Source organism: Podarcis bocagei (assembly GCF_964188305.1).
Source record: "Podarcis bocagei genome assembly, chromosome: 13".
In the NCBI taxonomy this organism is placed as follows: domain Eukaryota; kingdom Metazoa; phylum Chordata; class Lepidosauria; order Squamata; family Lacertidae; genus Podarcis; species Podarcis bocagei.
In genome coordinates this window covers 37,333,024-37,357,898 of record NC_138138.1, presented here as the reverse complement: position 1 = coordinate 37,357,898, position 24,875 = coordinate 37,333,024, and the positions used below count along the sequence as shown (strand labels likewise).

The following is a 24,875-nucleotide window of genomic DNA, read 5'->3' as shown; positions in this document are numbered from 1 at the left end:
GATAATGGATGAGCTTTGCAGGAAGACAAGTCGCCCACCACCACTTACAATCTTCGCCTACAATGCACAGCCACATAGCAGTGCTGTGTGTTTTCTATAGAGTGCATTCTTATTTCCCATGGAGTGACAGTGAAGTTTCATCAGATCTGGACAGGGTGATGTGTAAGCAGCTAAGTTACATAACCTTTATAAATACTCCCTAGAATCCCTGCTTATGTTTTGGTAAATGGTTTTGTATTGATCAAAAGGGTTCATTTAATTTTAATGGTTAAAAGCAACAACTACTTCACAGAATCCTTTGCAACATGTCAGAGTTCTGAGGCAGGTAAATCTTTTTTTTTTTTAATAATTTTTATTAACAGGCCAATCGCATCACATTATCACATTGATTCCAAATTATACAGCCAAATTTTAAATTTTGTTGAGGGTACCCATACATCAAGCTCAGCTCAATTCCAAAACAGCATCACTTATCTTACTGCATTAATTAGACAGTTCTCTCCAGTTTGATCCGGAAAGTCCTTTGTTACTTCTTTTCTCTTCTTGTTGTTATCATAAATTCCTTTCTTTGCAATCTCTGATGATTTTCACAAGCAGGGTAACAGCTGGCATTCTATGTGGATTTTGTACTTTTCCAAAAATCATATCGATCCGGGACAGCCTCTGTACAACGCTTCCATAAACAAAGTTAATCTCCGATCTGTCCTTTATTTTTCTCAGGCTTACCAAATAACAAATGAGTCTGGGGGTTCTGTCAGGTCAAACTTACATTCCAACATTCCTTCTCTTTCAAACAATCCTGATTCTCCTCCCCCAGTCCTTCTTCCTCGGTAAACCTGTCATGGCGAGATGCCATTTTTTAACTGCGTCATAAAAATTTCTTCCTTTCTCACCGTTCTGCAGTCGTCTTTCCTTATACTCCGTCCCACATAGTTCTTAAAATCCTGCCTATGATTCATAGAAACGCGACGATCTTGTTTATATCTGGGGTGAAGGGTTATTAATATCACATCATGCAAAGAAAAAAAGAGTTTTTTCCTCCACCCCCCCTTCATTCCAAACATACAGTCTCCTTATGGTGACTCATCAGAAGATTTGCTTATCCATCCGTCACTCCTGGTCGCAGAGATCCATTAATCAGCAATCTTATCTTCGAGCTTTACTAATTGGAATCGGCGTCAGGAAGGTCTGACTTCACCGAGGGCCTTTTGCCAAGTGTTCAGCACCCCCATCACTCGTTTCAGGGGGTGCATTGTGAACACCGCTGGCAGGGCAGTTCTCCTCCACATCCTGGAGGAGTTCAGGAAGGCTACATACTTCCCATAGTAGCCCCTTAGTACCTTGTATGGGTCAGAGAGATGTTATTGTCAGCCATCTTCCAACGCGCCACCTGGTGGCCCCCGAGGCAGGTAAATCAATATTAGAAAGGTTCTCTGGATGCAGAAAGTTTTGTGAAAACACTGCTGTAAGTGGCATGCTAGCATTCTGTTCATTAAATAAATAGTGAAAGGTGTGTCTCCAGCCCATGCATTAAGATCTTCAACTGAGGCCCTTCTCCAAATGCCAGTGCTTGTTAAAGTGCATTACACTTGGAGAGAGAGAGCCTTTCAGTGGATGGGCTCCTGACTTTGGAACACCCTAAAGATGTTCAACTAGCATTAACATTATAGCCTTTTTGGCACTGAGCCAAGACTTCCTTGCTTGCCCAGGTATTTTTAAAAGTTACAAGTGTCTGTGGTTTGCTTTATAGTTTTAGCTCTGTGTGTTTTTGTTTCTTTTGTCTTTGGACTTATTATGTTTTGCTTTTATTGTATTTTATTGCTGCTATTGTATGTTGCCTTAGGAACCGACTGGATGGACAATTCAATTCAGAATTATTATTTTTTTAAAACAACATCTTTAGCCTTCCTGGTCCAAAATTCTCAGGCTGGGTTGCAATCTTACTAACTCAGTATAAATCTTAAGGTCCTGGTTTAAACAAAAAGTAACAAAACTATAACAGAGGAGCCCACTCTAAATGAGTCATGATGGACAGACTTTTTTGAGATATCTTTATCCTGCACCTTTCTCCAAGAAGCTCAGGGCTGTATGTGTTGCCCTCACCATTTATACTTGCCATAATTCTGTGTGGTAGATTAGGCTAAAAGAGGGGTCACTGGACCATTTTATCATGCCAGCTGTAAGGAACCAAGTGCCGGCTTTTGCAATCTTTCAAAATGGTACAACTTCATACGCAGAAGAACTCTTGGTGATCTCTTCCTACATGCTGCCCTGAGCTTTTTGGATAAAGGTGCAAGATTCCAGACTGTTTGCAGTGTTAAGATGCTGCACAACAGCTATTAACAAAACATGTATCATTTCTGCTCAACCTTTAACTCCAGAATTGTCTCATGCTCTTTTTAGCAGACTTCTTCACGGAGAGTTCAGGCTTGGCACAAGGAGTCATTCACACTCCTAGATAAATGCTCACAGTCAACCTGTTCCCAAACACAGCTCTCTTTGTGATGTTCATCTCTAACGCTTGGATTGCATTCTCTCTCTTACACACACACACACACACACACACACACACACACAAATGATTGTAAGTGTACAGCAGGGGTGGGGAACCTTTTTCACCCTGAGGGCCACATTTTGTTCTGGGCAATGTTCTAAGGGCCACGTAGCAGTGAATGGTCGTGCAAGGTACTTTGCAAGTCCTATGTTCAGACGTTCCCAAGCCAAGGTTTATAGGTTGGAGGAAGGATTGAATCTGAGGCAGCCCTTTCCTTGGGGGCTCAGTCTGCCAAAGACGACGACATCCCTTTCCCTGCCCCTTCTCCTGTGAGTGTCTGGTGCCACTTCTTATCAGAGGAATGCATTCCGTTCCCCTTCTTCCCTAAAAGGCTTCCCTGATGCTGAGCTGTCTACTTTATAAAAGGCCACCAGCCATTTTGGTGACTGCACAGTAACTCAAAACCTGTTTCCCCGCCATCTGTGCATCGTCCGGTTCCCAGAGACATCAGGTAAAGGGGGGCAGTTCTGTTTGGGAGGTGGGGAGGAATTAAAAACATGCTTGCCTGTGTGTGTATGCGGGGCGGAGGGAGGGTGGTATCATTCTGCGTAAACTGAAAGAGATATTCCTTTCCTCCGTGAAGATAAAAGGAATCGTCCTGAATATTTTCTGAGAAAACGTTTCCCCCCTTTATAGGGCAATGGGAAGGTCAGTGCAGCTGTCATAAGGTACAATAACGCTGCAATCCTATTCTCACTTATTTAATGCATTATTAAAAGATTTCTGTACTGCTTTTCATTTACAAAAAGCAATACCAAAGCAGTTTCTGAAAATAAAATGCCAAATCCATTAAAAAGAGGAACAAAATCGGGAAGAACAAAAAATCACAGTAGGCAGTAACAAGTAACACCCCACAGCCATGGTGCTTGCCTGATCTCAGTGCAGAGACAAGTCCACATGGTAGACACTGTCACAAAGAAGACTTGAATTGCATTTATATCCTCCAAGGAGCTCAGTGTGGTGTACAACAACCCGGTGAAGTAGGCGAGACAGAGTGAGTGACTTGTGCAAGGTCACCCAGAGATCTTTCATGAGTGAGTGGGGATGTGAACCCATAGCCATGGGATTGTCGCAGTCGTAGAATTTGTGCAGGCTTATTAGGCACAACAGGCTTTATTTTCTTTACAGGGTCACTTTTCAAGACCAGCAGAAACTACAAGTTGAGTAGGTATTCCCAGGACACAGAAGCAAGAACACAGGTAGAATTCATTTCATCTATTTGGCCCCATCCCATCCCAAAGGACCAAGCTCGGGTGGCACAGAGAGCCCCCAAAAATTCTAAAACCTTTCTTCGAAAAACATCCACTGTTCTAAAGCAGACCCTTTTTTAAAATCAGAACATATTCACATGAACAGTTACTTCAGTTTAGAACTCGCTCTGCAAGTTATTTCGTTCCATTTCCCTGCCTGTGGAGGCTGCTCCATTAGGATGAATGGGGGCGCTGCTGCCTCCCCAACCTCAAAATACTCTTCAGCTGCTTTGTGGGTTTTTCTTTTTCTTTGTGTGCAGTACTAATATCATTTTAGAGCATGGGCTTAATGGCCTCACAGGAGAAGAGCCTCTTTAGAAGGTAACATGTATTGCTTTACTACTTTCAAATGATATTATGAAAACTCTTTAATGCAGGTGAGTCCATTAGGGTGAATGGAGCCCTGGCCCAACAACCTCACTCTCTCAGCCCCCAACTGCATGCTTTCTAATTAAAAAGCATCCCATGGCATGGCACTGCCTGTCAGCTTCCTCCATCTTAGTCACAGTTTTGCCCCTTATAGAACTCGGCAGTCAGGAGGAAGATAGGGGCAAAACTAGGAGTAGTTGGTCCTGTCTTTCGTCGCCTCAGGCTCCATCCCCAGTTGGAATCCCTGCTTTCCACCCCCAGTGAGCACCAGCCACCATTGCTGCCTTCATGGGGAACTCTCCAAGCGGCTGACAACTGAAAACGGAAGACCATAAAATGGGTTCTTAATAGGTGTAAACAGTTGAAGGCACCTAACCCTGGTTCTTAATTGCCCTGAACTTCCTATCGTCGTTTCTAAAGTTTCTCTTCTAATTGCTGATGTGCCACTGTTCTTGCTGTGTCTTAAATTGATTTGACTATTGTATTGTTTTAACTTACTAGTAACCTACCCAGCCCTGTAGCTGAAGAAACATATAATTGCCTAAATTATATGCATTCTTCTTTAAAAACAAGAACAACCAAGCTACCAATTTATCTGCGGGAGCTATTCTCTTATGAGGAGGAAATGATGCTCCCTCTTAAAGAGGGTGTAGATGAGGCAATCCTTCCTGACCTAGGATACTGGGTGGCAGATCCCGTGTCAGTATGTTGCAAGGGCCGGCCCGACCATTAGGTAGAATAAGACAGCCTCCTCAGGTAAGAGGGCAAGGGGGTAGCAGTAACAAGGTGTTACAGGGCAGAGCTGTGTATGAGGGCCCCCTTTCCACCCTCTAATAAGAATTAACTACCATTCTAGTCATCTTCAGCATATGGCATGGGGGTCACCATCTTGTCCTTGGCCTCAGGTGGCAAAATTACTTGCGCTTGCCCTGGGCAGCTGCCAAGAACTTGGCGCCCCTCCACAGCCCACCATTGACCCCTTCCTGAGCCACTGCTTTTCACTGCTGTCAGGTAAAGCTGCTCATGCATAAGGCCCCCTCAAATTTGAGCTGAACCTGTTGGGTTGACTTAAAGTCAACCTAGGTCAGTCTTAAAGAGTTGTTGGCAGTGCATTTCTCTTTGTATGAGGGAGAAGAAGACAGACAGAGAAGAGATCTCTTTGAAGAAAAGAGGGAGAAGGCCTGGCAGGCCCCTCCTGCTGCATTTCTGGCTGTTGCTGGCAGCAGATGTCTGTAGAAAGGGTGCTGAATGGTTGGTTTCACACCTCGCGCTAAGAATAAAGGCGTCCCTTTCCAGCTCTGGGGGTGTGGGGGGGGCAGAGAGATGGCTGCCTCTGTGTTTTTTGCTTCAAGGCTGTGAGATTTCCCCCATCCCATTTCTGAGCCTGAGGGAAATAATTTATTTTAAGGCAGGCTGGCACAAATATTAGCTCTTCTGCAAGTGTGGGGAATTAATCCCCAATCCATCCCTTTCTAAGAAACGTTGCACTTTCTGCACTGGCTGAGGGGATCGCTTTTGAAAATAAAACCTATACCATCTCTGCCACACACAAAATGAAGGGGGGCAGGGATGTGTCTGAACTGACCCCCTCCCATCTAGCTCTGGTTTTGTGGTTCTCTCTCTCTCTGCCTCAGCTTTTTTCTCATTGCCTCCCTGTGGAATGGCCTGGCCCCATTTTAGAAGTGATAAGACAGCACAAATTTAGCTGCTCTGAAGAGCTCCAGTGATAACAGTGTATCTCGTACATGGTTCAGAGAAATATGCGCATATATATATAAATATAGGCCAAAGCAGGGTTTGTAGTGGGCAGGAACAAGAACAAGTTCTAGCACATTCTGAGCTCCCCAATGAAGGCCTGTTGACACGCCATGCTTTGGAGAAAGATGATCATCACCATATAAACCTCACATTTCCTCCCACCCACCCCCCTTCAGCATTTTTGCACATTTTAGCACATGGTAATTCAGTCCCCTGGACAGCTCCAGGTCATTTCATACAGGATTAAAAGGCAAATTCAGGTTTGAAAGGTGTGAGATGACAGAGCTGCAGACGATACACATTTTTTTTCTGCCTTCACACATTTTTAGGTGTGTGCTTAAGATGTTTTAAGTGTACATTTAGAGTTCCTTTGATTGTAGACAAACCCCTTTTTTCTGTGTGTGGAGCTGTTTATGTACCAGATGGTTCTGACAAGGGGAGGGCAGATTCTGGGCTTGTGAAATCTACTTCTTTTTTAAAACTGAGTCCCGAGATCCACCAACCACAGCCAGGTACAAAAAGACATACCTCCAGAGCAGGGCAAGGGCCCCACCAAGCAAGGAGCTGTTTTTAAAGAGATAAATATTTTGAATGCCAGGAATACATGAAGTAGTAGCGGAGAGTCTCTGAACATGTGAAAAGTACCTTCCCCTCACCACTGCATTGCCATTTTGTAGCTACAGATCTGAGAGCAGGGATTATGAACCTAATAACCTGGGACTGAGTCAAAAGACATGACGTTGAGGCAGTCTTAAACCCTAGTACCTTGGGGTTAAAAATCTAATCCTTTTCTCCCTTGCACCCCCTTGTGGAAGCATTAGAAATAAGCTTGCGCCTCACAGATTAATAGTAAAGAAGGTACACATGTGTATAAAGGAAATAGTAATATATTTGTTTTGATTTTCCCCAGAATACTTGAAGTCTGATTTCTCACCATGGCAGAAGAGTGAGTCATTTTTGTTTATTAACTGGAGGGGTGGTGGTGTGTGCGTTTTGGGTGTTGATGAAAATTGGTGGGCTGCAGGGACAAGTGCACTTTAAAAAGCACTCTTAAGACCTGCCAGGGGTAAAGGCAGGATATATGAATCAGAGGCTCATATTCAGTCTGACTCACCTGTGCCTTTCTGTCTTTCACAGGGAAGAGATCACAGTAAGTACTAGCAAAGGAACATTCTCAAACCTGATGAAAAATAAACACTGATCTTTATTTTCGGTTATGATATTTTTGTGCTTTCTTGAAAATCCTTTATTAATGCATAAAGGAAACTTTAAAAAATGAAATATTATGCAGTTTGCAAAGTCTTTGCCTTTAAAATATTTAGTACAGTGGTACCTCAGGTTAAGTACTTAATTCGTTCCGGAGGTCCATTCTTAACCTGAAACTGTTCTTAACCTGAAGCACCACTTTAGCTAATGGGGCCTCCCGCTGCTGCCGCGCCGCCGGAGCCCGATTTCTGTTCTTATCCTGAAGCAATGTTCTTAACCTGAACCACTATTTCTGGGTTAGCGGAGTCTGTAACCAGAAGTGTGTGTAACCTGAAGTGTATGTAACCTGAGGTACCACTGTAATGTGTTACACCAGTACTTAATTTCTGAAAAGAGATTTTCAGGGGTCCCGGCATTCCTGGGAAGTCACCTGCGCTGCCCTGAAAACTTCCCTCCTTAATTGCTAATGTGTGTAAGCATGTTGTGGTCACATTACACTGGAGAATATGCACTCTGCACGTGTTCAGTGGTGCTCTTCTTAATCATGATTCCATATGTTCCAGGAATGAATCCAGGAATGAATCCTGATGCTAAAAGCAGGGCTGAGTGTGTGCCTTGGCAGAAAGGCAGTATATAAATGGAAAAATTAAATCTCGAATCTGAAGAATGTGAATGAATGGTGGCAGAGTTACGCCACCTCCCTCCGCACCCCCCAACCCCACAATAAACCCTCTCTAAAACTCCGACACCTCTTAAGTACCACTCCTCCCCCAACCCTCTTCTGTGTGCTCCCTATAGAATTTGTTGAAGGCAGTATGCTGATGAACATAATGAAAGTAATGGTTTCTTTATTCTTGCAGTATGAGGAAGAGGAGGAGGAAGAATACGCGGAGGAGGAAACACAAGAAACAATAGTGGAGACCAAAAAGGAGCCACAGCCACCCAAGCCGGCCCACCCACCTCCCCCGCCTGCCGCTGTTCCTCCTCTCCGAAGAAAATCTTCCGCCAACTATCGAGCCTATGCGATTGAGCCGCATGACAAAGTGAGTTCCTGTGTCCTTTAAAGGCATATCCTTCAGGCATGGCCAAACTTGGCCCTCCAGATGTTTTGGGACTACAACTCCCATCATCCCTGACCACTGGTCCTGGTAGCCAGGGATGATGGGAGTTGTAGTCCCAAAACATCTGGAGGGCCAAGTTTGGCCATGCCTGCTTTAAAGCAAAGCAGGAGGGTAGAACTTAGGGACGCCGAAGGGATCCGATTAGGTTCCCATTTAAAGGCGAATCTGTCCAGTTCACACTTTCTTGAAACAATACACAAACCGAAACACAGCTGTCTTCTGAAATTCACATCCGTCTGAATTTTGCAGTCCAGTTCTCCAAACAGGCATTGATTACAAGACTGCATATATTAGGGGAAAGTGTACACAAAAATGAATACATCAATGAAAATAACATATGAAAGTGAATTATACTAGGGGAGGTTGCCTGCAAAAAAATGTATGTTAGTCAAAACCACATGCAAAATGTGTTTATTAGGAGAAATTTGTTGTACAAGTTGGTTGATAGGCATCTGTCTGTCTCGGGAGACAATGGAGGAGTGCAGCTTTGGGAGTGAAATCTAACCACTGCAAGGTTGTGGCTGTAGAGACCGATACAGGAGAGACATGTTTTGTTGCAGCTGGGGCAGATGAAGGCATCCGGTTGTGCTGCTGCAGACACACCATGGCATTTCTTCTCTCTCTGCTCCTCCACTGTACTGAAATGCTGCTGAATTTTCATGAGGGATTATTATTATTATTAAGGGGGAAAATCACAAATTGCTGCAGAAATGTGGAGAACTGAATTTAAGTTTGGACAAATGAGAAACTCAGAGAACCAAAATTGACACACCCTTCCATCCCCAGTAAAACAGCATGTGGGGCTGGATTTATGGGCCTAAAAGCAAGCGTTAATCCCATACTTGCCGTTACATTTTCTGGTCCCTCTCCTTATAGCAGTAACTAAGCCTGATATTTTTGGGAAGTGGATTTCTTGTGCAAGACTTTCCAGGTCACCTGTGATTGGGCAAACCTGAATTTGCTGGTATGTGTGAATGAATCCCGCACAAAAATAGCATTAGTCCAGAAGTCTGTATCTAATCCATTATAAGCAAACAAACAAGCCGCCACCAGCCAGAGTAGTTAGCATTTATTTATTTAGTATCAAACCGTTCCTCCGAATTGCACAGAGTTCTCACTTTGGGATTTGGATCTCTCAATTCTGAGGCATATATAAACCAGGCCTAAGGCGGAGCAGTTGGTGCTGTGCAAGTTCCTGCTTCCTTCCTTCCCTATTGAACTGTCTGCCTTGACAGTGAGAGTGAACTTCATCTGCCATATCTTCTGTATTTTGTTTTATTTGTGAGAACAGTTATTCTTGTAATTTTAAGAAGCTCGCTTCTCTCACACACATCTTTTCCTCACACAAGACATCTTTTCCTTTTGTTCCCCCACAGAGAAAATCCAAGATAACTGCTTCTCGGAAATTACAACTCAAGGTAATGTTGGAAAATAATAATAATAATAATAATAATAATAATAATAATAATAATAATAATAATAATAATTTATTATTTTTACCCCGCCCATCTGGCTGGGCCTCCCCAGCCACTCTGGGCGGCTTCCATAAAAACCAAAAATACAATAAAATATCACACGTTAAAAACTTCCCTGAACAGGGCTGCCTTAAGATGTCTTCTGAATGTCAGGTAGTTGTTTATCGCTTTGACATCTGCTGGAAGGGCGTTCCACAGGGCGGGCGCCACTACCGAAAAGGCCCTCTGCCTGGTTCCCTGTAGCTTTGCTTCTCGCAATGAGGGAACCGCCAGAAGGCCCAGAAAGGCCAGAAAACTTTCTGTGCAGAGATTTGAATGGCCAAGGGAGTACACACTCGATCGAGTGTGCTTCCAGCCTCTACTAGTATCTAAGTGGACAAGATTTCAGGAGACTGGAAGAGGCAAGGAGGCACAGTGGACACACAAAGATGGATTGGGCCAGGGCAGGTTTGTGGCATTGGAGAAAAAGCATGAGACTAGAGATACTCAGTCAGGCAATGTGTCCTTCCTTTGTCTCAGGCATTGATGCTCCAGGTGGCAAAGCAGGAAATGGAAAAGGAGGAAGAAGCGTGTGCCCAGGAGAAAGAGCGGTACCTTTCTGACCACTGCACCCCTTTAGAACTAGCAGGTCTCGGCCTCACAGAACTGCAGGTAACCCGGGAGGGAGGGAGGGAGGGAGGATGGGGCTGGGGGAAGGATGAAGTCCAGTCAATGCTAACAGGTGGATATACATATGATAAGAAAAGAGAACTCAGGACACATTCCCCATTGTGGAGTGAACCAAGCTTCCTTCTGGTTCAGCAACTGAAAGGACAGGTGTAAAGGTAAAGGGACCCCTGACCATTAGGTCCAGTCGTAGCCGACTCTGGGGTTGCGGTGCTCATCTCGCTTTATTGGCCGAGGGAGCCGGCGTACAGCTTCCAGGTCATGTGGCCAGCATGACTAAGCTGCTTCTGGAGAACCAGAGCAGCGCACGGAAACGCCGTTTACCTTCCCGCTGGAGCGGTACCTCTTTATCTACTTGCACTTTGATGTGCTTTTGAACTGCTAGGATGGCAGGAGCAGGGACTGAGGAACGGGAGCTCACCCCGTCGCGGGGATTCGAACCGCCGACCTTCTGATCGGCAAGTCCTAGGCTCTGTGGTTTAACCCACAGCGCCACCCGCGTCCCTCCGAAAGGACAGGCATAGGCGCCAGCAAATCAAATGCCAGCTCAACTGTCAGCCTAATAGCCTTTCCCCTCCCACCCCATATTTGGGGGGGTATTAAAGCGCAATATTAATGTGCTTGCCCATTCATCTGTCTCCTGATTGGCTTTTTTAAAAAAGTAAAAAATTCTTGGTGACTGAGATTTCTTTTTCTTGTTCTGAGATTTCCACATGTTCAGTGAACACTCTTCTCTGTTGCGTCTGAGCCTCCTTTCGTGCCCGAACCCTGGCTCAGCCTAACCCTGACCTGGTCGCCGTGGGTGCTCTCCATTTGTTTTTGGATTTCAGTTTGCTGGCTGGGGCTGGTGGAATTTGTAGTCTAACAGCATCTGGAGGGGCTCAAGTTGGCTTAGGCCTCGTTTGACGTAGTCACACCCTCTTCTTGCTAACTCACAGGAGATGTGCCGGCAGCTCCATGAGAAGATCGGCAAGGTTGATGAGGAGCGCTATGACATGGAGGCCCGAGTCAACAAGAGCATCAATGAGGTGGGTTCAAGGCTGCAGAGAGTGGAAATCCCCAGAGCTCCCTGGGGATCATAGAATTGTAGAGACCTGGAGGGTCATCTAGTCCAGCCCCCTGCAATGGAGGAATCCTGCTCATGGCCGTTCCTGGGTGGTCTTGACCCACCAACCTTCTGGTTAATATCCAGGCGCACTGACCCACTGCACCAACTCATTGCTTTAACAATCTGGGCATTGTAGCTCTGCGAGGATAATAGGGGTCTCCTAACAACTCTCAGCACTTTTAACCCACAACAGTTCCTAGGCTTCTTTGCCATGACTGTTTAAAGTGCTAAAACACTGCTTTAAATGTGCGTTGATGCTGATTTAAATGTATTGTGTAGTAGACGTCACCTCAAAACAAGGCAGGTTTCAATGTAGTGGGGGGAAATGAAGTACTGATGGTAGCCACTAGGTGTCAGTGCTGGTCCAGTTTTTATATTCGCATGATAAGTAAGGGCTGAGTTTGGGTCACCCCCACCACAACTGACCTCCCCTCGGTCCATTGCTGTAGCCATTTCCCTCCCTTTCAGCTCATTTCAATTTTCCAAGCAGTAATGCAGACTTTTATCAGAGGACTGAACAAATTTGTGGCAGGAAAGTCTTAACTGTGTTTATTAGCTACCGGTTGCATACACCCCCCCCCCCGTAATCCCAGCCGCACTGTAACCACCTGAGGCAGCCTTTTATAGTTGCAGATTCTCATGTATATTCTTTGCTGGGGAAATTGGTGATAGAATCTGAGGAAACTCTGGAACACAGGAATTTTTAGCACACACCCCCCCCAGCTCCTTGCTGGAGCACACGCCGGCAGCACAGCAGCGACTCTTCCCTAGTTTTCAAATGTTGACACTCTTTTGGTCCCTGCTTTCCAGATCCAGGATTTGAACCAGAAGATTTTTGACCTGCGAGGCAAGTTTAAGCGCCCGGCTCTCCGCCGCGTCCGTCTCTCTGCTGACGCCATGATGCAGGCCCTTCTAGGCTCGAAGCACAAGGTCTCTATGGATCTCCGCGCCAATCTCAAGCAGGTCAAAAAAGACGACACCGAGAAGGTGAGGAGGCCGGTGGGATTGGGGGACATAGAGGAGGGGAAAGTGCAGGAGATGGAAGAGTGGTTGAGGGGTCTTTAAAAACCCCATGTTCTCTAGGGTTACATAATGTAGGGAAATTGATCCTCTCCCACTGCTCTTCCGGGTAGTTTGGACGACGGGGAAACATGCAACTTTAATGGCAAGAAACCTGAAGCTTCAGTAGGTGCTTGAATCCGTCCTGCAAAAAAAACTGATGGCCTGGAAGTGCCCAGACCCCAGAAACTCTCCCACTCCCTGGGGATGTAGGCTTGCCATCTCTCTTCCCAGCCTCGGCCTCTCTGCTTTGAAACGCAACAACTCAATGGTGGAGCCTGTGCGTTGTAGGCAGACGTTCCCAGGATCACCCTCTAGGCAGGGCCTGCCTGAAACCCCTGGAGAGCCGGTGCCAGTCTGATGCCCAGGAAGCAGCTTCCTTTGATCCTATGAACAGCAACCAGGGGTGGACTTGGGTACTATGGCACCCTGTGCAAAGCCCAAATTGGGTGCCCCCTCTCCCTCCCATTGCTCGGTCCCTGCTCCTGCCAACCTAGCAGTTTGAAAGCACATCAAGTGCAAGTAGATAAATAGGTACCACTCCGGCGGGAAGGTAAATGGCGTTTCCATGCGCTGCTCTGGTTCACCAAAAGCAGCTTAGTCATGCTGGCCACATGACCCGGAAAAACTGCGGGTCCCTCTGGCTCCCTCTGTCTATAGAGCGAGATGGGCGCTGCAACCCCAGAGTCGTCCGCGACTGGACCTAATGGTCAGGGGTACCTTTACCTTTACCTATATATATGTAAATAAGGATTTCATAACGTTTCATAATGATGCTCAAGGTGGTATCCTTGGAGGTCTCACGTGGTCACTATACTGTACCTTTAAAGCACATTCAGGACAAAATTTCTCCCCGCAAAAAAAATCTGAGCACTGTCATTTACCCCTCACAGCATTAAAATTCCCAGCAACCCCTTAACAAGCTATAGTGCCCAGAACTCTTTGAGGGTGGAAGTGTGCTTTGAATGTATTTTAAAGGTATAGCACACACACTCAGCAAGACCCACGTGACTGTATCATGTGCTTTCAGGCCACGCTGCTGGGACTACCAGCTAAGTACCAGGGATAGTTACAGCAGTCGGCATGGATGGACATAAATTTTCACAAACCTGCATTGTCTGCCAACAGTTCATCTCTAATTATTCTCGCCCCCTTGCCAGATTCCTCCTCCTCCTCCTCTGCATTTTTCTTTCCTTCCGTTCCTGTCACTGTAGCACAGAGAATATTCCATGCACGCAGTGGTGCGCTTTGATAATTTTAGATTATGGTGTTACAGGAGGAGGTCCTGGAAGCGAAGGCACACCACTTTGCTTCCTTCAAATAGCGTTATGGGAGCATCTTCTAGCCCACTGCCCCACCAACCTCCGTTCTGCCTTGGCCCGTCCCCACCTGTCCTGCCTTCTTACTTGAAATGAACCCAGAGGGTGGCTCTGTTTGCCAGCTTCCTCCTGCTGCTCATTCTCAGTGCCGCCCTTGTAGAACTCAGCAGGGAGAAGGAGGAGGGACTAGACGTATTTGGCTCCGCCTGCCATTGGCTTTGGCTCCGCCTATTACACATTGGCCCACCTATTGGAGGAGGATTGGCTCTCTCAATCGACCTCGTTTGTCCTCCTGCAGGAGAATCGGGAGGTTGGGGACTGGCGGAAGAACATTGACGCTTTGAGTGGCATGGAAGGGCGCAAGAAGAAATTTGAGACCACCGCAGGACAAGCTTGAGCAGTGTGTGAGGTAAGGGAGATGGTATGGGATACTCAAATACAAGTGCTATGCACTGGGCTACAATCACAAGGGACAGCGTTGCAGTGGAGGGCTGCAGCCAGAGGAGGGGATATTCTGTGGGGCTTCCTCAAAGTCCAGCTTTCATTTACAAAAAAAAAGTTTGGTCTCTAGCGCATCCGGCTTGGGAAGAAGAAAGCATGCAGGCACTATTTCAATGGTTCACTACGAACTATAATACCATTAAGGCTGCAGTCCTGGGAGTAAGCCTCATTGAACCTCACTGAAGGATATTGACAAGCTGGAACGTGTGCAGAGGCAGGCAGCCAAGATGACAAAAGGGTCTGGAAACCAAGCCTTATGAAGAATGGTTGAGGGAGCTGGGGATGTTTAGCCTGGGAAAGAGGAGACTGAGAGGCGATATGATAGCCACCTTCAATTATATGTAGGGCTGCCACATGGAATAAGCTTGTTTTCTCCTGCTCCAGAGGCAAGGACACAAACCAATGGATTCAAGTTCCGACTAAACACCAGGACGAATTTCCTGACAGTAAGAGCTGTTCAGCAGTGGAGCAGACTCCTTTCCATAGAGGTTTTTTTAAGCTGAGGTCGAGTGGCCATCTGTCATGGATGCTTTAGTTGAGATCCCTGCATTGCAGGGGGTTGGACTAGATGACCCCCGGGGTAACCTTCCAGCTGAGTCTGAGACCCCAGTGAGTCTTACTAATGAGTAAATCTGAATAGGCACATTTATTTAATTATTTAAAGGGTTTATGTGCTGCCCTTTTCAGGCATAGCCTTTGTAAGGTGGTGTACAGAAATGAGAGAAGATCCAGGCCATTTGCATTTGAGCAATGACCCCGTGACTAAATAACAGGAAACCCAGAGACTCAGGAATCAAGTAGCATAAACACTTTGGGGATAAATGAGCCTTTAAGGCTTGCACGGAAGCAACCATGCGTAGTTCCACAAGACGGGAATTTCACAAGTGATGAATAGCTTTAAACATACGGGGCTGCCTCCATTTAGACTCTGGCTGTTCTGCAATGGTTTCCAGCTCCTTTAGGTTCTCTTGCCACAAAATGTTGGTGTGTGTTCCACACCTACAGCAAATGGGTTCTGTCTGTAGGGGAAAAGCATGATATGCAAAAATAAAAATAAAAAAATGGTTCATTGTAACCATTGTTAATCCACACTGTTCATTCAAGCTCAAAAAACAGTCTTTCTCGCATATTCTTCTCTAATTCCAACTTCTGAAACTTGCATTTTGTACTTGTCAGCCAGTAGGTAGCTATCTTCAAAGCATGGTTACAATAGGCAAGGCCAAAAAGCAGAGGAGCCAAGGAATCATGAGCAATCCCTCCAAGAAAGGGAGTCAGTGCTTCTAGCTGATCTGTTTATTCAGCAGTCAGTCTCATAACTTTGCAGGGAAATCAGATGATGCATTTAATGAACATTCATTCGGATTTGTTTGCTGGTAGGTTACATGATATTGCATCAACGCAAGAGCTACCTCGTAGTTTCCTGTACATTTTCATGGCACTTGCCTCATCTTGGGGGTGGTGTGTGTGTGGGGGAGTTGGTTTTGTTCCACAAGAGCTCCCACTCAACTATGATTGTGCTGGTTCAAGGAAAAATGAGAACTCCTGGATGTCAAGATCCAAGGTTGTGGCAAGTACCGGTACTCTGGTGAGAGAACCCCAGCTGTGCTTTAAAATATGCAGCAAAGTGTGGAAATATAGGCTGTTAGGCCTTTAAAATATTCCCTTTCAAGTGAGTTTAAAAATGTCCCCTTAAAAAGGTTCTTTCCAAAGCTTCCCTCTTTCCCCAGCATAGGAAAAGGCCACATGTTTCGTAAGTTTGCAGACTTAACATATAGAATAAGAGAACAAGAAGGACAGTTTAGAGAAGATTGGAAAACATTTATTGAACTTGAAAACGCTGGCAGCGTTAAGATAAATTCAACAGTGTAAATAAGTTTTGATGGATGCAATAATGGAATACTGAATGGTTTAGTTTTTGTAAAATATGCAGGGATTTACGATATGCAAAATGAACCATGGAAAGAGAAGAAGGGAAGTCATTGATATTTTAAGGATGTTTAAATGAGTATTCTAAATGAGTTTAAATGAGTATTCTAAATTGTAAAAAAGAAAATTTAATTAAAAAATTATACATAGATAAACATGTTTTGTAAGTGAAATATACATACATACAAATTTTTATTTGTATGCCACCTTTCCATAGTTAAAACCATGCTCAAGTCAGCTTACAACATGAAAAAAATTACATAATTACAAGTAGCAGAAGTAGTCATAAACAATAAATAAAGCATCAAAAAGTGCAAATGAAACAATTTCCACATAAATCATAATAAGATCTAAAATAAAGATACGAAAAAATGAATAATCAAAAAATGAATATCGGAAATGATAACAACCGCCCTGCCCAACGAAACCGCAATACCCCAACTTAAGAGTCTATTCAGTAGCCAGTCAGGACCCAGCCCTCCCAGGCCTGGTGGGGAAAGGCCTAGAGCAAGTCTTCCAGAACTCACAGCCAAGGTACGATAATTAACATTTGCATGGCACTATCAGGTGTTCAGAACATTTCACATCAATTATTATCTAGTCATAATCCTTACAACACCCCTCTAATGTAGGTCAGTATTGTTACACACACACACACACACACACACACACACACACACACACACACACATTATGGCTGGTAAAAGGGACTGAGGCTGAGAGATTGTGCTTGCTGAGTTCATGGGAGTGGTGAGATTCGAACCAGGGCCTTCTTGATTTGTGGATCAGTCTCTTCGCCTCCACACCACATTAGCTCATAAGGTGCAGCCAGACATTGCTTTTGGCATAGTCCTCTGAATTTTCTCTCTCTTCTTTTTCAGATGGGTGCCGTGTGTTTCCCCCGATCTTTAGATGTTGTTGATGCCTACGGTCTTGCATCTCCGCAAGAAGACTCACATTCCCGACTGCATGAATGTTCCCTGTGGTGTGAATTTCTGTAACAAAAAGTAGAAAAATGCACTGTAGAGGCTTGTTCTCCAGCTTGCTTCATTATATATATATTATAAAATGTACTTTTGGGAGAATCAGGACTCTAACATCCACCATAAAAATGATCCCTTTTAAACTGTCTGTGCACATACACCCAAACTGATAGTAGGGAACAGATGGGAGGCAAGGAAATAGCTGATTTTGTGCATGTAATGGTGCGTGCATTGTTGGTGCTAGTGTGCACGTGTTTTCCCGTAATTTAAAAGCCGTGTTCATCAGAGACTGAAGGAAGACCCCACAGCCTCCAGCAAGCTCAGGGGTCTCCTCCTGACATCTTCTCCACCAAGGATGAGTGATCACGCGAATGGCAGAAGTGTGTTTCTCTTTTGCTGGCCTAGTTAGCATTTGCAGTTGCTTTGAGAAAGGCCGTGTCTCACCTGAGGCCATTTGAAATAAATGGGTTTCACGTCTGTGTTGAATTCTGGCCAGCGACTGTCTTGCAAGTGAACCAAAAGAGGTAGCAAAGAGAGCCTTATTGGCCCTGCCAGTCCGACATTAACTTATTTTTTGCAGCAACTCTGAATGCAAAGAAGGGAGAGTTTTCACCATAGAGTAGGACAAACTCCACCTGCTAGAACTCCCTCTTCTACACAGCTGTAAAGGGTCCCTATCCCAGAGATGGCAAGGACTAGAGCAGGGCTGGAGAAACTCAGAGCTGGGAGCCAATGGAGACACTCCAGGCCTCTGTCGCCGGATTTTGGTTCTCTTCGCAGGCTATACAACCTTCCCAGCCACACTGTCCGCCAGTCCTGCTTCTCACCCTCCTTGAGTGCTGGAATGTGCCTTTGAACTTTGGCCCTGCCCACCTCTGTGGCCTGTGGCCCCCAGAAGGTTGCCTATAAGGTCATGTGGCCCTTGGGATGAAATGGGTTCCCCCACCCTAAAGGAACAATGCCACTCCTCCCATTCAGAATCAGTGGCTGATGGCAGCTCTCAATGCTTACTGGAAGCTCAGGCTGGTATTCTAGCCTTATAACTCTCTGCCTTACTTCTTCATGGGCCACAGAGACTTATTCTTGCTCCACTGAGCTGTCTCTCCATTTACTTCTCATTCCAAAGCACGCTAAACAGTCTGGGCCTGGTTAGTAATTTACCTGCTCCCACCATACCCTCCATGGAGGAGACTCTTAAGAGTCCCATGGACTGCAAGAAGATCAAACCTCTCCATTCTTAAGGAAATCAGCCCTGAGTGCTCACTGGAAGGACAGATCGTGAAGCTGAGGTTCCAATACTTTGGCCACCTCATGAGAAGAGAAGACTCTCTGTAAAAGACCCTGATGCTGGGAAAGATGGAGGGCACAAGGAGAAGGGGACGACAGAGGACGAGATGGTTGGACAGTGTTCTCGAAGCTACCAGCATGAGTTTGACGAAACTGCGGGAGGCAGTGGAAGACAGGAGTGCCTGGCGTGCTCTGGTCCAGGGGGTCACGAAGAGTCAGACACGACTAAACGACTAAACAACAACAACACCATACCCTCCAACATTTCTCCGGTGAAAACAGCGATGTCCTATTCAATATTATATTTATTTTATTATTATGTATGCCCTCCCCATCTGACTGAGTTGCCCCAGCCACTCTGGGCAGCTTCCAACATATGTAAAAAACATATTAAAACAATTAAACATTTAAAAAAACCTTCCCTATACAGGGCTGCCTTTGGATAACTTCTAAAGGTTGTACAGTGGTACCTCGGGTTACATATGCTTCAGGTTACAGATGCTTCAGGTTACAGACTCCATTAACCCAGAAATAGTGCTTCACGTTAAGAACTTTGCTTCAGGATGAGAACAGAAATCGTGCTCCGGCGGTGCAGCAGCAGCGGGAGGCCCCATTAGCTAAAGTGGTACCTCAGGTTTAGAACAGTTTCAGGTTAAGAACGGACCTCCGGAACGAATTAAGTATTTAACCTGAGGTACTACTGTATAGTTATACTTGGCTTGGGGGGGGGGCAGGTCACATAACTCCATACCCGCCAACATTTCTCTGATGAAAATAGGGACGTCCTAAGGAAAAGCATGGCATTCTGGGATCAAACCGGGAACAGGGATGACTTCTGTAAATCTGGGGCTGCCAGATTCTTTGGAGAGTCTGGCTACATGCACTTCCCTCTTCTTTTAAGATCAGATATTGGGGCTCTGCTCTGGGGTTCGCCTGCTGCTGAATGAGGATTCATGAGTGTTTTCTGGCACGGCTTGCTTTGTGGTGGCACCACAGCTATGGAATAGCCTCCCCCCAAGAAGCCCACCAGGTGCCGGCCCTGCCTAGTTTTTAATGGCATTTCTTAGTCGGTTTGAGATCGTATATATTTACCACCAAATACTCTTTTTTTATTTATTTTTTTAAAAATGGAATGCTTTATTCGTTCATAGCTCATCACACTTTGGTCACTGTTACATTTTGACACAGTTCAGTATCAGGATGCAGGGAAACGGGTAACAAGGGAAGAAAATATCTCAAACCATTGACCATAATCAACGTCCCTTCGCAGTGCTGCAAAGGGCACGGGCGCATTCTGCCGTGAAGCATTCTTGTTGGAAAAGTACAGTGAAGTGTCAACATTTCAAATGCAAATCGCGGTTAGAAAAGTTTGTTTAAATAAATAAATAAATAAATAATAGCCGGTGTGACCTGATCCTTTACCTAAACCCACCCTACATTGAAATAAGCCTGTTTGGTGGTTCTGGCAAGAGGAAGGAACTGCCATGCCTGTAAAGGAACATGAATGAGGAAGCCACTCTAAAACCATCTCTTTAATATCTGGCCAAGCTACTAGTAGCTTCTTACATTTCTGCTGGGGGAAACAGCCACACACTGCAGGGATATTTGCACAGGAACCAGCAGCTCCAGAGAGAATGCAAGATAATGCTCAGAATCGAATGATTAGCTGCTGTGCCCTGTCCTGATCTACAGAGCTCCTGGTGGGCATTGACCTCATTTCTCCTCTGCTCTGCTCCTTTGTGGGCGTTCCTTAAAAAGGAAGCGGAGGAACGGAGTAAGCAGCAAAGAGCTATAAGGCACAAGATTGTCCTGGGCATGTCTACGCTACCGCCTTAAAAGCTAACAGTCATTCCTCCTCCAGAAAGCGAAAATAAATATGCAAATAAGAATATATATATTTCTAAATAAATAACAATATATAAGTTACTTGCCAGCTGTCTCATTATGCCACTCTTCTCTGTTTCCCAACCTCCTCCAATAAATTAAGCTGACATCAAATAAATAAGTTACTTAAATAGATAATAAAAATAGAAATAACCCACCCCCAAAAGCTGGCAAGAATAACAACAGGTTGAAAATGCAAGCAATCTTAGTCTGACGAAACAAGGATTTCGCCTCTGTTGTTGCTGGGTTCTCCTTATGTGCCTGCAGCGCATCATTTGCGCATGAGCGGGATGCAACTTTGGGTTGCGGGAGTCCACAGTGTACTGCAAGGTCACTCATTAGAGTCTGGGTGCCAAGCGCCATCTGCTAAGCTTTCCTTCTGCTCCGTTTCTCCCAAACGTCGAATTGTTCCATCGTTGTAATTACACGGCAAGAGACCCCACTTGTCCAAGAAAGTGTCCAAGGAACCGGATGTCCCGGGTTATTTGAAGACGTAACTCGGGCTGATGATGCCAGGGTTGTGGCCCATCATGCTGAGGGGATCGGACGACTCAACGTTCAGTTCCTGTTCGTAGAAGTCGTAGTCCACGAACACGGGTTCGAGGGGGATCTTGTTGACTAAGGGCAAGAACTGGGAGAAGGGAGGCAGCTGGTGACTCCGAGGCAGGTTCCCCATCGAGCTGAGGCTGATGGGGATATTGTAGCTTTCAGAGTAGTAGAGGTTGTAGCCGTCGCGCAGAACCTTCTCATGGAAGTTGCAGGCCTCCTCAGAATACGATAACTATTGGGGGTGGGAAAGACATGAGGTTTTATGCAGTCGTATAATTGTGCAAAATCTAACATCTACCAGATCAGGGGTGGAGAAAACTTTGGCCATCCAGATGTTGCTGAACTACAATTCCCATCATCCCTAGCTATGGATCAAGCTAGCTGGAGCTGATGGGAGTTGTTGTTCAGCCACAGTTTTCACCACCCAATCACTATGGAGGCAACTGAAGTATTCTAGAAGAGGACAATCCAGACTTTACTTAAATGCCTGCAGTGAAGTATAGCATGCAACTTTCTCTGGAGGCAGACTGTTCCCCTGGTTAACAGGTTTTACAGTGGTACCTCGGGTTAAGAACTTAATTCGTTCTGGAGGTCCGTTCTTAACCTGAGGTACTACTTCAGCTAATGGGGCCTCCCACTGCCACCGTGCGATTTCTGTTCTCATCCTGAAGCAAAGTTCTTAACCCGAGGTACTGTTTTTGAATTAGTGGAGTCTGTAACCTGAAGCGTCTGTAACCTGAGGTACCACTGTACTGTTTAGGGAATTTAGGGATGGGGAATTATTGCACCACAGAAATCAGATAAGTGTGAATTTCAAAGGGTAGCTCTGTTTTTCAGTTTTCATATTGTTCTAAAAAGTCTGAATTTGATAGATTTACCTTTAAAACGTGAACTGAATCAAATTTCTATCCCCTTTCCTAATTGTTTACGAATGATGGAAGTTGCCTCATCCAGTTTCTGCCCACTGGATTTTTTCCAGACACCCAGAAAATCAATTGTGAGGTCCCTGGTTATTTGCAGATGGAGAGATCAAGAGAGTTCATTCTTCCCTAGATGCATTGCAGCACACAAGATAGCCACGCAATCTGCACCCAGCAGCCACAGGTTGATTCTACAGTGGCTGCATCCCAGCCCCAAACTGAACTGATCATATGCCTTGCAGACCAGCCCTAGTCACTATGTTAGGATCTGCATGCGATCAAGAACAGGTGGGAAGCAGGGCAGGAATGGAATGGAATTCCACTACAACATCTTGACCTTCCAGCCAAAGGTTTTAGTTCCCTCCCCTTGCCAAAGGGTCTCTTTTAATTGGCCACACTGCATAGAATCCTAGAACGGCAGAGTTGGAAGGGACCACGAGACTCATCTAGTCTAACCCCCTGGCAATGTGGGAATCTTTTGCCCAACGTGGGGCTCAACCCACGACCCTAAGTTTAAGAGTCTCATGCTCTACTGCCTGAGCATAATCTCAGAATTTGGTTCAAGAATTTAATATATTTTATCCTTTGTTTATTGACTTCAATCGTTTAGATCCTGGTCATACGGGAAAACATTTTGTGAACAAGTCTAGAGCAGGATTGTCCCACACGCAACCTCCTCTGAACTTATACTCTGAACTGCCTCTTCCCCAAACACATGCAGGCATCTTAACTTACCGAGCCATAGAGGCGTCCATTTGGCTTCATACAGAGAAATCTTGAGGTCTTCATGGCCTGCATGCGAATGATTCCTGGCTTGACTGCTTTGATCTCCATCAAACCTGGGGGGGGGGGACCCAGCAGAGAACAGGTGGTGAAGGATGAGAACCCAGGAGTCCTGGACCTTTAATTCTGCCCATTCAGCCTATTCCAATCCACCAGTAACCCTGGCCTGCAATGTCTGTATGGGGACCAGATTCAAAGTCAAAGAACATTCATATAATTTTTTAAATCTCTGATCCACTCTTTCCCCTATTCTTTCCCCTCTCAAATATTCATTGAGCCCACATACAAAGGATAAGAAGAAGCCCCTCCAAGTATGACCTGTTTATTGAGCATTTGTCCTGATTTATTTGCACAAAATATAGTGTTAGATTCCATCTGGCCTTTATTGATTATAATTTTACAACAATGAGCATTCATCCTGATTCACTTTATGGGGTGTTCACATGTCTTCCCATTAATCATTTGTTCATCCCGTGCTTTTCAGTCCGTTCCCCCATCACTTTCCTAACTGCAAAAAGCCTGATCCTTCTTTTCAAGTGGATTTGTTGTGCCAGAACGAGAGAGCACTTTAACTGTGCGAACCTAAAATGCCAATATGGGCTTGAGTCCTTCCCACAAAACAGTGACAGTCTGGAGGCATCTAAAGTCTTTGTAGTATTCATTTGTTGTACAGAAGAGGGAAATTTCAGAAGGTGCTGCTCATCTCAGAAGAGTGCCAAATTCTGCACCTGCTGAACTACCCTCTTCCATAAAATTATTTTGGCCTCTTGCACCCCATTCCATCCCCAGAACATGAGGAGTCCTGCCCAGCCAGCCCCTTATAGACCTCCAACTACATTAACTGGAGTGAGAGATGCTATCTATCTCTCTATATCTATCTCTCTGGATCACCTGTCTGTCTGTCTAATGCCTTTCTCAACCTGTGGGTCCCCAGATGTTGTGGAACTACAATTCCCATCACCCCTAGCTAGCAAGGCCAGAGCTCAGGGATGATGGGAGTTGCAGTCCAACAGCATCTGGGGACCCACAGGTTGAGAACCGCTGGATCATCTATCTGCCTCATGCTACTTGAAAGAACGTGAAGGATTTCCCCAAATACTTACTGTATATGTTCTGGTATCTGGAGCCGCGCACTGCGCCATCTGGCATGATCTCCAGGTGGAGTTGCGTCTGGTCGTCTGCTGTGTACAGGTGGCGAAGCCGCACCTGCCCATCAAACTGTAAGAGGGGGCTGGAATTTGGTAGGGGGAAAGCAGGAGCCATGGGGAGCAGCAAGGCAGCCCAGAAAATCAGGCAGACGAGGAGACGGTGGAGGGCTGCAGAAATGGCCAGCATGGCTGAAGAAGGCCCAGCCCAAGACAAGAGAATCAGGGTGCCAAAGACAGGGGCAGAAAGAAACTGAGAGCAAGATTCTAGTCCTCAGCCTTTAGTGGTTGCCCTAATTCTTTCTTGAAAGACCCTGAGAGTCCTGGCTTCAACTTACTAGGACTCGCAACTCGGTCTCACCCGGGAAATGGTGTTGAGCCCAGGTGGTCCTGAGTCCAAAAGGGAATGCAGTCCTCTGGAAAGTGTTCAATGGTTGCTGGGGTTAGCTTATTTTAGAAAGGAAGGAAGAAAAACCCAAACCACCTCGAAATAAGGGAAAGAGGCGAATAACTCTCTCTTTTCTTGCTTCAGCTGTCTCACTCCAGGTTTGCTCCTGTCCAGCAGGAACAGAGGTGTATATATAGCCCAGCAGAGGTAGATGCCCTTCCCTTTGGCATTCACTCTGCCCACATCCTCCTCCCTCCCCAATCCTGCCTGCTCCTGCTTCCCCACACTCTCTAGGTCTGCGTATGAGTCATGGGATGCCTATCACCACTGCCCCTAACGTGGGGTCACGAGGATGCCAAAGTCTAAATATTATCATTCCGCAGCTGCTTTCATGCCGCCGACAGGAAAGAGTGATGTAACTTTGGGGAATACAGGAGTTAGAGAAAGGCACGTTGTGTGGTGGGAAGGGGGAAAGCGATGGAAACGAGTGCGAAAGCCTCGACAACCTGACAACCGTCCAGCAACGCACCAGAGTTGGTCTGGCTGCGCATCTATTTGTCATTCTGAACACCCACACCTGAGCCCACGACGTTCCCCACACACTGAGCTCCTGCACAAACCTGA

General features: G+C 45.7%; 2 protein-coding genes across 3 annotated transcripts; one reads left to right on the top strand and one right to left on the bottom strand.

Moving 5' to 3' along the window:
- The first annotated feature begins 2,908 nt into the window (after nt 1-2,908).
- Nucleotides 2,909-17,781, top strand: TNNI3 (troponin I3, cardiac type). 2 transcript variants are annotated; one of them, XM_081168350.1, is made up of 9 exons: nt 2,909-3,005; nt 6,842-6,890; nt 7,998-8,180; nt 9,635-9,676; nt 10,253-10,384; nt 11,338-11,427; nt 12,318-12,494; nt 14,184-14,294; nt 17,194-17,781. In XM_081168350.1, the coding sequence occupies exons 5-8, from the start codon at nt 10,259-10,261 to the stop codon at nt 14,280-14,282; spliced, it is 492 nt and encodes a 163-aa protein (XP_081024476.1). In that variant the 5' UTR covers nt 2,909-3,005; nt 6,842-6,890; nt 7,998-8,180; nt 9,635-9,676; nt 10,253-10,258; the 3' UTR covers nt 14,283-14,294; nt 17,194-17,781. The 2 variants fall into 2 exon arrangements, with proteins under 2 accessions (XP_081024476.1, XP_081024477.1); XM_081168351.1 differs by lacking the exon at nt 2,909-3,005 and adding an exon at nt 3,683-3,753.
- A 1,681-nt stretch (nt 17,782-19,462) lies between these two features.
- Nucleotides 19,463-24,477, bottom strand: FGF21 (fibroblast growth factor 21). Its single transcript, XM_081168349.1, has 3 exons — nt 23,822-24,477; nt 22,671-22,774; nt 19,463-21,247 (listed from the first exon to the last, which is right to left on the bottom strand). The coding sequence occupies exons 1-3, from the start codon at nt 24,051-24,053 to the stop codon at nt 20,948-20,950; spliced, it is 636 nt and encodes a 211-aa protein (XP_081024475.1). The 5' UTR covers nt 24,054-24,477; the 3' UTR covers nt 19,463-20,947.
- Nucleotides 24,478-24,875: the final 398 nt, after the last annotated feature.